Raw genomic sequence first — 14,698 nt, forward strand, 5'->3', positions numbered from 1 at the left:
TACACCATCTACATATCATGGAGGAAACAAACATCCATATCATGCCTTACTACTCGTATCTTCGTAATTAATGAGGTCAAATCCGTAAATTTGGTTTGATGCAGGAAAATAGTGTCATGGAGGAAACAAACATCCATATCACGTTGGGGATATGGGACTAAACTATCTCTTTAAATACCCTTCAAGTTAATCCTTTGCAGTGAAAAGAAAAGGCAAAGGGTCAAACACTTTTCACAAATAAAGACCAAACCCACTATCATGTCTTCCAAAGATCGAAAGAAAGCGTCAGTATATCGGAAACTGCAACGGCTACGCTCTGCCATCAACTCTACTTCTGTAAATTTCCCTAAAACGCCCTAATTTTCATTCATTTCTGTTCTTGCTTAACGATCAAGCTATCGAGTGATTAAGTTTCTTGTGGTATATGTACATGTGTTTTGCAGGTAAATAAAACTTCGATCATTGTGGACGCATCGAGATATATAGAAGAGTTGAAAGAAAAGGTGGAAATGCTGAACCAGGAGATTGGAACTTCACAAATGTCAACTTCTCAGAATCCTCTCCCAGTGGTAAACTTAGTATTTGTTAGAATATTTTTTTAGACATTGATAATGCACATATTCATATTCTACTGACATCTTCTCAAACATGATACCTTTAGAGAGAATAATACTCAATTTAACCAGGGAGATCTTTTAATGAGTAGGCTTTAATTTGCATATTGATTCGAAGGTTTTATATGGTTTTTCAGCAAGTAACTGTGGAAACCCTAGAGAAAGGATTCCTTATTAATGTGTTCCTGGAAAAGAATTGTCCTGGTTTGCTCGTTTCCGTATTGGAAACATTTGAAGAGCTTGGCCTTGACGTGCTGGACGCTAGGGTTTCTTGTGAAGACAGTTTCCAACTTGAAGCCATTGGAGGAGAAGTAAGTAATACACACGTGGGTTATATGTCTTGGGTAATGATTATTCATTGTTTTCTCTTTAAACCCAAAGTGAATTTCCCAAGAGAAATTTCACTTGTGAACTGTACAAGATGGTTTTAACCACATTTTCTGGATTTTCATTTTGTTTTTTTTACTTTAGTGTACCGTCACAATAATGAATGGTAGTAATTAATTGTTTGATTTTCTGAACCAGAGTAACGCTGAAGGCATGGATGCTCAGATGGTGAAACAAGCAATGATGCAGGCTATCAGTAAATGGAGTGAAAATATATAGCCACCATGTTTAGGATTTCTCAGTTTTTTTTAAATCATATATTTTCTTAATCGTTAATTCCGATCCATTTCAATGTAAAGTCTTTATCTTTATCATTATCAATGGAAGCCTTATCAAACCTTAAAATAGAAAAAAAAAATAAATCTTCTCATTAACTTGGATTAAATTTCATAAATATTTGTTCCTGTTTCCCAACATCTTCAAACGCTTAAAATATATTTTAATCTGATACTGATACTCAGAGTGAGTATCACTATTTATAGGCTTAGTATCAATACTCATGCATGAGTATTAATACTATCAGAGTAAAACGTAGTAGACTCTTCCATGATTTTGGGTTGGTTTGTAATCTTCACAAAGAGGATTAAATGTATGTTCTCGAGTATAGATGGGGTTTGAATGGTTCTTATTGACTTGCATATCTTATTTTCTATGAGTGTCCTGTATATGATCAAAATTATTTTGTGTGAATAAATTTGACTAAGATAGTAAATGTTTAAGATGAATCGAATTCGATCAAAAGTTTAAAATTTGATCGGAATTTATAAGACGTGATTCGTGTATAGTAATACGTTTTTTATAAACTAAATTCGTGCATACCTAAAGTTCAAAATTATTTAGGTATGCTTGTTTTTTTATAAACTTTCCAAATATTTCAGCCTTAATATGTAAATTACATGAATGGTTCAAACTATGCTCATGTTTATGTGTGTATTCCATCCATGAATGTGTTACACTGCAATATGATGTTTTTTTTTTTCTCTGCAAAATTAATTTTATTAATAAAACCTAAATTGAGAGTCTCGTTAAAAATTTTCCTAAACCTAAATGGAGGAAAATAAATAATCTTAATTAGGGAAAGTAACACCACCAAGAAACACGTTCAAACCAAATACAAAAAGATAACACTTTGACCATACAAAACATGACCCAAAATATTACAAACATCATCCCCAAAGCCTACAAGCACCCCCCTTAAATTAAGTTAACACAACAACCATACAACTATCACGAGACTTGCTTTTAATATATTATGGAAACCACCCACGGAGTTGTTCCTCTCGGAATGATCACGAACGAACTTGGCTAGAATGAGCAGAAAAACGCCTTGATAGAACCTGTATAAAACGAGCTTCCACCGCATGGCAACGCCTTTCCACGAACAATACATAACAATATCCCAATTGAGATACAAACCTCCACGAAATCAGCAGGATAGGAATACACGCTTTTAGAACTTTCCAACATACATCCCCCTTGCTTATTACACAAAAACTAACCCTTAATACACGTGCTTCCTAACCATAATCCAATACATAGAATAAATTTAAATGGTAAGTTTTGTTAAGTATGAGTAGATAAGGTACGAGGAAAGTTGTTGGGCAAATGGCAAAAGAGTTAAGGTAGAAATGGAAAACATAATTGTGGTGATTGATTGGTGATTGTTAATGGCATAATAAAGTAGGGTTCCTCATGAACATGTCATGCTACAAGACTTTGTGACGTTTCAAACATGGATTCATTGGTCGCTACGAATGATAAATTTGGTTGAATGCTCCTTGTGTATATTTGAAATTTGTTTATTTTGTTTGTAATTAAAGTTGGTAATGTATTAATTGTAATTAAAATTAGTAATGTATTAACATATTAAGTGATTCAGTGATAAAATAGAATGTTCTCCTTAGAGATTTTATATCTGATCACCTACGTTTGCAGGGTGTACGTTCATTACCTGAGAATATTCTAAATAGATACTTCACTTTACGCCCCAGACTAGTAGGTAACCTTGGCCTAAAATTATTTCATATTGTCATTGGGATCAAATTCTATACACCGTTTATATTAGTGCAATTTTTATCGTATTCCATATTAGTATATAGTTTAAGACATAAATTGGCTAAAGAGGAAATAACTTAAAAGACGCGACAAGATAGAAAAACTTTGGTTAATTTAGAAATTAAAAAAATAGAGGTCTGTTTTCAACTTTTTAATGAATTATCTTAGTTGGTACAAAGGAGTACTGTTCTCCTAGATGATTCAAATTCAAGTTGTGTGCGCAGAATGTGTGCATTGTTAATGACTAAAAAATATTATGAACAAATATTATCTTGTAATCAATTTACTCTATTAAAAAAATAGAAATTCAAAATTTTATTATTCTTCTTTTGATAAAAAAAAATGAACATGCACATTTCTTTTTTCACTTTTCCTTAATACACTACATGAAATTTAACTGTTTTCCCAAAAAAAATGAATATACAACTGCTTCCCTCTAAGTCCCCTATGTATAACCACATGTCAATAAGCGATATGCATGGCAATCATGAATCTAAGAAAATCATTGACGTGCATTTGAAAAATAAACAGAACAACATCGATCCAACATTATTGTCATAAATTAAACATTTAGCAATGATACACAGCCTGTTGAACATGCAGTATATCTTAAGCATATAAAAATTGTCCATTGTTGTTGACAGCAACAGGTTAAGAAATTAAACAAGTTCAACGAGTCCCGTTTTCTGTAAATAGGAATTATCATTCTTAAATAATTTTCAATCACACAACTTGAATTTAAATATGAAGTTTAAACATCTAAATCGGTTGATAGAAGCAAATTAGTAAAAAATGTCAAAATAATCGGTCCAAGTTGATATATAAATATACATTCACTGTATGATAAACAAACAATTAGTAGCCAGTTTTGTTGAAGAAATCCAGGGGCGCCAACAATACGTATATATGTTTATTATGTTTTGTGTGGAAGATTTCATACTAACAAGCAATGCAAACACTCAACAAGTGTTCTGTAGGCATTTGAATTTGAATTTAATGGATTCATTATTCTTCACTTCTTTGATAATTTTTAATGCATAAAAAGCTCTTTGTCTTTCAAAATCCTATTGTAATCTGTCCATGAACTTTTTTTGGTTAGAAAATAATTAAAAGCCTTGGATCTTATGGGAAGAAAGCTGGGCAAAGTTGACCCATTGGTCATGCGGGTAAAAAAATTAGCCTATTAGGTCATTTCTAAAATTAGTTTGAGATCTACAGCAAATGTTACAGGGCAAATTCGTCACGCCTACATAACAAATTTATCCAAATAATATTTTTCATTCAAATTCGTCACGTCGATTTTCAAGTCACTATAGCAAATACCGTAGTTCCCAAAATAAAATATATGGTGTTGTATTGGGCTAAATAATAAGTCTGTCAATGGTATTTGGCCAAAATTACTAGAAAGCTATGCATGAACCTGAAGAATGGGCTTACTTGAATCTCTATTCCATTGCCAGGCCAAATATAAGCAAAATAATAACCCAACCCCTAAATTCAACAAGTGATTCTTAGCCAAGTGTTTGGAGGAGGCTTTAATCTTATGTCTAGACTGAGGGGAAAGGAGATGAGTAAATTTTTTTTACAATATAAGAATATTTTTTTCTGATTTTAAAAGTTGTCTTAATATCTTGCTTATAAATTAATTTTATGAATTTATTTGTAAACTATCAATACACAAAAGTGTACATGCAGATGTATAATACATTTTTTTGATGAAGCTGAAAATTTATTTATTTGATATATTGAATTTGGCATGGTCGGGGTTTAGGTATACACAATCTAGACTTTTTATGATTTGATATTATTATTTGCTTGATTATTCCATGCTACATATATGATTTCATCTATTATTTACACGTAACTATCTTTAATGTTATCATATTTATATACTTAAATTTATGTAAAATTCAAATGTTGGATTAAAATCCATAATTATGGACACATATTTATAATGTATGTTGTTTTCATAAAATATGACATAAATTAAGTGATCAATAAGGTTATAAAATCATAAGGTATTAAAAGTGTCATGGAAATAAAAGTGCATATACCACTAAAGTTGTATTTATAATTCGATGAAGGATAGAGTTATAAGTACAAACATAACTGATTTTTAAATCAGCTATATAAAGGGTTATGGTTCCCAAGAAATAGACAATCTCGTATTTACTCTTATCCCCGTTAGAGAGTTTATACTCAAGAAAATTCTATCTTTTTGGAAGATCACAACCAAAGAAGATTCGAGGATTTCAACCTATCAATTAGCTCAGGTAAACTTTCGCATCTAGTATATAATTTATTCTTGATGTTTGGCATGATTAGATCCTAATTAATTTTTTCATATTTATTTATGATTTCGGTTGTAACATCAAAATCCTAAATAGATTTTAAATTATTCATATAATTATTCTATACACAACACATGGAAGAAAAGTAGTTAAAAGATAATTGAGTCCACCATTTTCCTTAAAAGTGAAGATAGAAAAAGGAGACGTGTTTGAAATTTCGTGGATTCTACCTATTGGAGAAAAAAGTCGCCCATGCAACCGAAGCATTGGTTCCCTTTCTAGTCGCCATTATTAATCAACTAGGAACCTAAAACCTTTTAGCTGTGATGATTAGTTTTTACGAGAAAATTTGTTCGAGATCAATTTTAAAATTTGGTATTAATAAAAAATTAATTTTTATATTGTTAAATTCGTTCGCATTTATACCTAATTTATGTAACTAATTGTGACAAGCATATAATAACCAAACTGATATTAAATGAAGAAAATAAATTATAATCATATATTTGATACTTGGAATTATTATTATTTTTTGAATAGTTAGGCAAGCGTGTCTGATTCCTTTCTTAGTTTTCTAAGGATAGAATTATCAAAGATGCTTAAACTTTGAACAAGACATTTTACTTTAAGCAAGCGTGTGGGGGTAGTAATTAAACTTCTTGTCCTCAAATCTGTGTCATTTTGTTAGTTTTTCCAGCAATTTCGATGTTCAAATTCACACTTGAAATTTAATTTAAACAAAAAGGTAACATAAAAATATTACATAAGTCGGTAACCAAAACATGAATAAACTTAATATTTTAGTAATTTTTTCTACTTCTGAACCTCTGGGAATTGCCTTGACAGCTAATCCATTTAAAATAAAAATAAATGATATGTAAAAAATATTAATTTTATCAATATCAATATATTGTTTATTTAAATTTAAAAGGTTAATAAATCATTCTTTACTTGATTAAATTATTCATTCGCTCATTATGAACGACGATTGATTGATTTCTCACACTGTTGTTCTCTTTGTATGCTTTTTATTTTTTTAAAAATATAATAAGATTCCTTTAAATCGAGTTAACAAATTTCATTATTGCACGGATAGAGTGAATTTAGTGGTTAAAGAGATATTGTTATCCTTAGAGATTTTAGATTCGATCACCAACGATTATATGATATTTGAACATTCATTGTCCAACAATTGAGAGTAATTTGAACAAATACTACCACTTATAATCACATTAAATTAAAAAAATAAAATAAATTTCATAATCAAAATTAAAAAATTCCATACACCATTATCTATTATTCTCTTGCTGAATATACAAATTCTTAAATTTAAACTATTCATATTTTTTTCTCAACCTTTAAATAAAAGACAATTAAATTTAAGTACAATTGAATTCACAATTTATTATTTCTTATAATAACAATAATATTCATTCATTAATTTTCTATTAATTTTATAGAATAATTACATCAGGTGTAACACCTTAATTTGATCCGACCCAAAAGTCAATAGACTATAGTCTTACACAGGGTCATCCAAATTGACTAACCCAAAAATGTTCTTAAAAACACGACTTGAACATTTATTCAAAATGGTATCCATGAAATCATAAATAAAAATTGTAATAGTTAAGTTACAAAAGGGGGCTCCCAAAAATACATCTCAAATCTTACAATGTAAAATACTTTGAAATAGAGTTAAGACTTAGTAAAAATAGGGTATATGAATAATACATGCCCTCTACAAGACTGAAGACGTACTCTGATGCCTCGACAAATCTAGAACTCTGATTGCGACAAACTTCCGAGAGATCTCATAAGAACCTGGATACGGAAACACATTTCGAACGTTGAACTCACAAGCTCAGTGTCACACTCATAACTGCACCATATTATGTGTATTCACTACATGAGAATGCTAGCAGACATAGGTATGAGCATATAAGAACACTAACATGAAAAGATGAGGTAGGTATCATTGTGTGGTCGAAGGGTTTTGCATCTCGGAATGCACACCCCTCTAGCCTATATATGATACCCTTGAGTATCTTGGGTGAGATCCGAAACTACATAAGAAACGTACACCCGACCATTTCACTCCTTAGAGTCTTGGAGAATTTGCATCCATCCAGCAACTGAATTGCCTTGGCACTAGCTGAGATATATCCGAATATACTAAACGTGCAAGATGATTATTGTACTGCTAAAGGAATTCGGGTGTCCTGACTGTTTCCCGAGCATCACACAATGACTAGTTTTATTCATATCATTTCTAGCTATATATAGATGTGTTCATTTATTTTTATCACTTGCAGTTTGATTTAAGGATTAATACAAAAATAAGTGCCTAAACTTTGTCTTGAAAAACGTTATAGTGCATAAAGAATTTTTTGTTAAAAATAGGTGCCTAACGTTTTCTATGTTACACTTTTAGTTGTCCTGACGTCAAACGCCGTTAAATTTGGCCGTTAAGTGACACGTTTCACGTTATGGCAATTTTGGAAATTTTATTTACAATAAAAAATATAATTTAAAAAAACATATATTTTTTCAAATCTTTAAAAAATCCAAACTTCTAAAACTCTGATTTTAATCCCTTGGCCACTACCTGTCGCCACCAACGTTGTCAATCGACCAGACGCCCAACGACGTGTGACCGACCAACCACCCACGACCAAAAGCCCCATAGTTCTACAACCAATCAAACACCCAAAAATGGTGTAAATAAAAATCCCTTAGATCGATTGTGGTAATGACCGTTTGGTCGGATGTGGTGGTCGTTCGTTTGTCGTTTGGTCGGCTGTGGCAGGAGAGGGTGAGAATGGAGAAAAATGGGAGGGAAATGGGGAGAAGACGATGCACTATTTTTTTAATTTTAATATAAAATATTTTAAAAAAATTCAAAAATACCAGAATGTGACACGTGTTACTTATATGGGATTTTTAACAGTGGTTAACGTCCGGGCACCTAAAATGGTAACGGAGAAAACGTTAGACACCTATTTTTAACGAAAAATTCTTTAGGCACTAAATTTTTTGAGCCAAAGTTTAGGCACTTATTTTTGTATTAAGTCTTTATTTAATGAAGTTCTGGTGCTATTATACCCTTTCCTATATCCTTTAATCAAATTGAGTTTCTTACACAATTTGAGATGATGGTATAGATACTAAGCCCTTTAGTATCGGTACTAACCTTTGAGTATCGGGATTCACCCTTGGTACCAATACCAAAATGAGCTATTGGAATATGAGAAAGCTTAACGGTATCGATACCCTTAACTGAAGTATCGATAATTCTGTACTAGGTTTAACACCCTAATCCAGTTAGACCTGAAGATCCATGGATTACAATGTTACACTAGACTATTGAAATAGTAACCCAAAAATTTTCTTTAAAAACTTTTTATAATCACTGAAGGTAATCATCCATTTTGATAAAAATAAAACAAGATAAATGGGGTTTATAAAACGATAGGGAGCTCCCAAATATTTCTCAAAATAATATAGTACCAAATACAATTCAAAGATACATTTGAATATACACAAGGGTCTATTAACAATACATGTCCTCTAAAGATGACTCAAGACGTACTCTGGTGGTCTCGGCTGGTCTGTACTACTACACTAGAATGTCTGACGACGATAACTCCTCTCGATCTGCCCCTAAGAACCAGCGCTCGGAAACACATTCTGAACGCTGAGCTTACGAGCTCAGTGATTCACTAATAATTGTATTATACTATATACATTCACTAAATGAGATGACAAGTGCCATATATCTGAGTATGTTTGAGTATACAACTATTGGACTACTAATTTATTGTTGGCATAATGGTGTGGCTGAGGGATTCTGTATCTCGAAACTTACATACCCCTTTAGCACTGTCGATGTACCCTCGGGTACACCTAGGGTGAGATCCATAATTTTCATATGAAACATATACCCGCCAACTTATTATGTCGAGACTCTAGCGTCCAGTCGGTAAAGAAGTGTCGTAGCACTGACTTGGATCCACTGATTGTCATATTATACTATGAGGAACTCAGGTGTCCTGATTGTTTTTCGAGCATCAATCAAGGCTAGTTTTCTGTGAACCTAGCTGTTACTGTTTCTAATGTTATAATATTATTTACTGTTATCACTTGAAGTCTTATTTGTTGTTGTTCGGGTGTGTTTGTTGTACCTTAGGTATGGCCTAAAACCTTTTGAATTATTTATTATAAATTGTACGTCAGTACCAGTACTAACACCTCAGTATCGATACTGATCCTATAACATCCTCAATACCGGGTTAGTGACTAAATTGTAAAATTTTAGAATCTGGTGATTAAAGTAGAATAGTTAAATAGTTCAATGATTTATTTGGAAATATTTCCTGAAAGTTTTTAGTAATTATCAAAGGAATTAAAGGGCAAAATGGTCATTTGACCTAAAAATTAATTAAAAATGGGATATGATAAGGATATAAGGATAAAATTAAGGAGATATTTATCCAAAAAGCTCTCTCTCCTTCTTCTTCTTTGTTCAACCATGAACCTCTAAGGCAAAGGTGAGTTTCTTTGTTAACTGATTATTTGTTGATTTTAAGAGTGGGTTTTGATCCTTAAGTGATACTTAAGTTTAAGGAAAGCTTAAGTTATCTTAAAATTAAAAGATGAAGAAGTTATGAAATATTAAAGAGAATGGGTTTTTAAATGAATTTATGAAAAATAATTGATAAAAGAACTTTGAGCTGGAATTTGACTTGTTATCAACTTAATTAAGAGATATGAAGTGATATAATTGGATTTAGAGCATCTTGAAAATTTGGTATGATTATTGGAGTTTATAAAGAGGAGAGGATATTAAGGTTAAAGATGTAATAAATGAGTATAAATTGGTTTAAGCATGTATATGTAAGTTAAGGATATGAAAGGGGTTGAAATATGGCACAATTAAGTCAGAATGAAGTAATTTTCGTGCATAAATTGGAATTCTGAGTTAGTGTGCATCGGTACACATTCAATTTGTACCGATGCATCAAGGGTGAATTTCCAGAAATTATTCAGTGTGTATCGATGCATAGGAAGTGTATCGATTCACCCCTTGAAATGGAAAACATCGAATATAATTGGTGTATCGATGCATAGGTAGTGTATCGATACACAAGTTAAGGAATGCACTGATACACTATGTAGTGTATCGATGCATACCTTAAATAAGAAATGAAAGATTAGATTATACCAATTATAATACTGATATATACCAATGTATGATTATGTAGACATCGAACATAAGCAAATCCTGGAAAGATCTACGAATTAGGATTCGATTCAAAGAAGAAAATATTAGAGGTGGATTGGAAATTAAGCAAGGCTAAGGTGAGTGCAATTTAACTTGTACTTATGTTATAGAACAAACATTGGCTTGCGATGAGCTAGTGACAGAGTTACTATTGTAAAAAGTGACTCCTAAAATGTTATTTGATTTGTAATGCATGCATAACATTATATATAGATGTTGTATACATCATTGGGTAAGATTTATGATAAGCCTCATTCCCATGTTTAAATGCATGATTCCATAAGCACAAGCCTATGATTGTTATCATTTATATGTGTGCATAAGTATATGTTAGTGTGATAAGTCATGTAAAATAATACAAATGATCTATATGATTGTATAAGAATATGAAATAAATTATGTGATAAAGGCATAAGGAATGAAATGAACATGTGAACATAAGATGACCAAGTATAATTTATACTATATAGTATAAGTGAGTACACGAGAATTGTTATGAAACTCTATGAGAACAATAATTAAGTTAGGAGGTATAGACATAAGTGATTTTATAAATATGTAAGATAAGTTATATGGTAAAATTTATGTATTTAAATGAAAGCTTAAATTTTTATGAGTTTTATATAAGTTGAGTTGAAGTTGTAGCAGCACTGTAGCAATAATGTAGCAGTGCATCGATACACTGTAGCAATGCATCGATACACAATTTATATTCGATGTTTTTGTGCATCGGTACACTATAGCATTGTTCACAACACTATTCATACTATATAGTACTATTCATAATGTATAATACTATTCATAAAAACGTTTCTTTCCTTAAATTTGTTATAACAAAGCATAATTCAACAATATATTATCGTATTTTCTTAATATAAGTCCAATTATATGAAATGATATAAGTTAGTATATACTTATATGATATATATGTTATTAAGCATGATATATTTGATTATGAGAAGAAGATTATAAATCATGTGAATGCAAGTTTATAAACTAATATATATGTCTATGAGAAGTCATAAGAATAAGATACAAGAAATGTGAAATGACATGAAAAGTTGATAGAAGCTAGGTAAAAGTAATCTACGTGACTATATGTATATGTAATACAATTTACGTGACATAAACTACGTGATGATATCTCATGAGAGAAGGTATATGTGATAAGCTATGTGCTATGTGATATATGTTATATGACATGGACCTATGTGACTACGTGAGAAAGAATATAAGCTATGTGACTATGTGAACATGTGAGTATATGTCTATGAAAGGACATAAGAATAAGATATAAGCCATGTGAATGTGACTCATATGGAAATGTTCTACGTGTAAGTGAAATGTATGTTTATGTGAGTATATGAAATGATATAAAGAATAATGACCATGTTATGTGTCATGAGAGCTAGAGGTATAGTTGGCATGCCAAGAGTAGAGGGTCTACGCGGTCCTTTGGGATAATTCTACGTGGTCCTTCGGGACGTATATATATTCTTTGGAGCATGTATGAGGTCTTTTGAGACACATACTTGATCCTTGGTATATGTATATGATTCTTAAGGAATTTCTATGTGGTCCTTAGGGACAATCTTATATGGCACTAGGGTGCATTTCTACGTGGCACTTCGGTGCAAATTCTACATGGCACTTCGGTGCAATTTATACGAGCTGTGGTAACAACATTTGTGCACAACCTCAATGTACTCACATACCTTAAGTTCTCAAAAGTATACATGGGTTAATAAAGAAATAATATAATTATATTGTATGTAATATGTGTATGTGTGACATGTTATAAGGACTAGATTATGTTATGTGTGATTCTTTCTGAATGATAATATATGTGCATGTGGATAATTGTTGCATGATAGAAAATAAGTTTTTGTGTATATTGTTTAATTAAGAATGACTAAGAGATTTAAATGATAATGGAATGAGGTAAGGATGAAAATGATGAGTTATGTATATGAATATATTTAATTATATGAAATGTTATATGGTTTTGTATGATATGAGCTGTGGTAACAACATATGATTATATTTTGGGTAATCTATGTCAAATACCACTCATCTTTATGCTCGGGATCGAAAATGCCACTGATGTTTCAATTTTGCCAGTTTTAGCACGGACGTTTATGTTTCACTGCAATTTTGTAACTCCACCGTTAATCCGTTAACGAGACGATGACATGAAAATTTTATTCCGTGACGGCGATCACATGGCACCTTCATCAAAATGACGTTGTTTTGGCACGACCGTTTTGATGCTCAAAAAGCTCAAAACGACGTCGTTTTTTTGATGAAATTTTATTCCTACCAGAAAACACTAAACACAACGAAATTTACCATTTTCACACTACTGAAACACAAAATAGAAAGAAAAAGAAGTCTCTCATGGTGTTTATCTGCTGAAAATTTTCACTTTGTAAGCCAACACTCATCGTATTGTTATTCCTCCACCATCGTTATCGGATAATCATTAGACGCCAAATTCTCACATCTCCAAGACCCACCTTCAGATAAACTCGGTGACAGCCAGTAGTTGCTTAAACTGTCACTCAAAACCGCTGGCGATAACGATGAAGACGATGAACACAATTCACTTACCTTAACTTCAGGGGAAGAAGCAGAAGCAGCAGCAGCAGCAGGGCTATTAGATTTGACCTTCTTGGATTTATTTTTAGTTCTCTCTCTTTTCATCTTTTCATAAATGGCCTGAATCTTAGAATCTACCGCGTTCTTCAGCGCATTCAACCGATCACCGTCCCTACCCACGTAAGCTTATAAGCAGTTTTTTAAAACCCATTTTACTTGGATCCTTGAGGTTTTAAAAATTCAACCTCGCGTATTCCCCTCTAAGCTTATAAGCAGCACGATCGTACGTATAAGCGGCGGCTTCAGCTATTTCTTAAGTCCCTATCCACACCCGCATTCTGTTCTGCGAGAGTCTAATTTCAGCCACCATTTCCCCCACTGTCTTTGCCTCACCCCTCTGTATTGCTTCTTCTTTTGAGGAGTCGAGTAGTTACTCGTCGACACCGGAGAATGAAAAGGAAGCGAGTTACAAGAAAAGGAATTGTTCCGTTTGTTATGTTGGCTGAACTTTTGAACCAGGTCTCGCTGGAGGAGATAGACTGAAGAGCCTAATGGCTCGGTGGTGATGGTCGTGGATGGTGCACAATGAGAGAAGATTGAATCTAGACAATGAGGGTGACGGTGGTAGTAATGAACATTTATAATAGTTTTGTCAAGATTATACCAAGTTCTTAAGTTAGCTGGGTGGTTGGGTATTTAGTTTTGTAGTTTAAAGGTCTACGGTTCGAATCCCATGAAAAATATTTTTTTCATCAACAAAACGACGTCGTTTTGAGCTTTTTGAGCATCAAAAAGGTCATGCCAAAACAACGTCGTTTTGATGAGGGTGCCATGTCATCGCCATCACGGAATAAAATTGCCATGTCATCGTCCCATTAACGGATTAACAACGGAGTGGAAAAATTACAGTGAAACATAAACGTCCATGCTAAAATTAGCAAAATTGAAACGTCAGTGACATTTTCGATCCCGAGCATAAAGATTAGCGTTATTTAACATAGATTACCCTTATATTTTATGTAAATTATTCAATTATATTTAGTAAAAATTTAAAATTATTCATTATTTTGTACAAGTAAATGTTTTGAAAAGTTGATGTGACATCTCAGACTCGTATTCGGATTGGGTACGGGTTGGGGGTGTTACAGATCCACTTGGTATTGATACCCACATTTTGGTATTGATACCCACATTTTGGTATTGATACCCACTTACTAACGTAGGCTATTAGTGTAAGGTAGTATTGATACCCATGAGTGAGTATTGATACTCTAGCTCTGGGGTATCAATACTAACATGAGTATCGATACCAATTTTAGGTTTGATGTTCTAAAAATTACCCCAGTATCGATATTCCCCTTAGGGTATCGATACCCTTGCTCTGGTATCGATACTCTATATGAGTATCAATACCAAAATTGTGTTATGGAATATTAGTCTCAATATTATCATGATCGATGTTGAAACCA

At 32.3% G+C, this 14,698-nt stretch overlaps 1 protein-coding gene and 1 pseudogene across 1 annotated transcript; one reads left to right on the forward strand and one right to left on the reverse strand.

The window, feature by feature from the left end:
* Positions 1 to 217: 217 nt before the first annotated feature.
* LOC120185646 (transcription factor SCREAM2-like) lies at positions 218 to 1,314 on the forward strand. The gene is made up of 4 exons (XM_039189813.1): positions 218 to 336; positions 444 to 569; positions 752 to 925; positions 1,140 to 1,314. Exons 1-4 carry the CDS (start codon positions 259 to 261, stop codon positions 1,218 to 1,220), a joined length of 459 nt encoding a protein of 152 aa, XP_039045744.1. The 5' UTR covers positions 218 to 258; the 3' UTR covers positions 1,221 to 1,314.
* An 11,738-nt stretch (positions 1,315 to 13,052) lies between these two features.
* On the reverse strand, positions 13,053 to 14,092 carry LOC120185683 (annotated as a pseudogene).
* Positions 14,093 to 14,698: the final 606 nt, after the last annotated feature.

Source organism: Hibiscus syriacus, unplaced genomic scaffold (genome assembly GCF_006381635.1).
Source record: "Hibiscus syriacus cultivar Baekdansim isolate YM2019G1 unplaced genomic scaffold, ASM638163v2 tig00113124_pilon, whole genome shotgun sequence".
In the NCBI taxonomy this organism is placed as follows: domain Eukaryota; kingdom Viridiplantae; phylum Streptophyta; class Magnoliopsida; order Malvales; family Malvaceae; genus Hibiscus; species Hibiscus syriacus.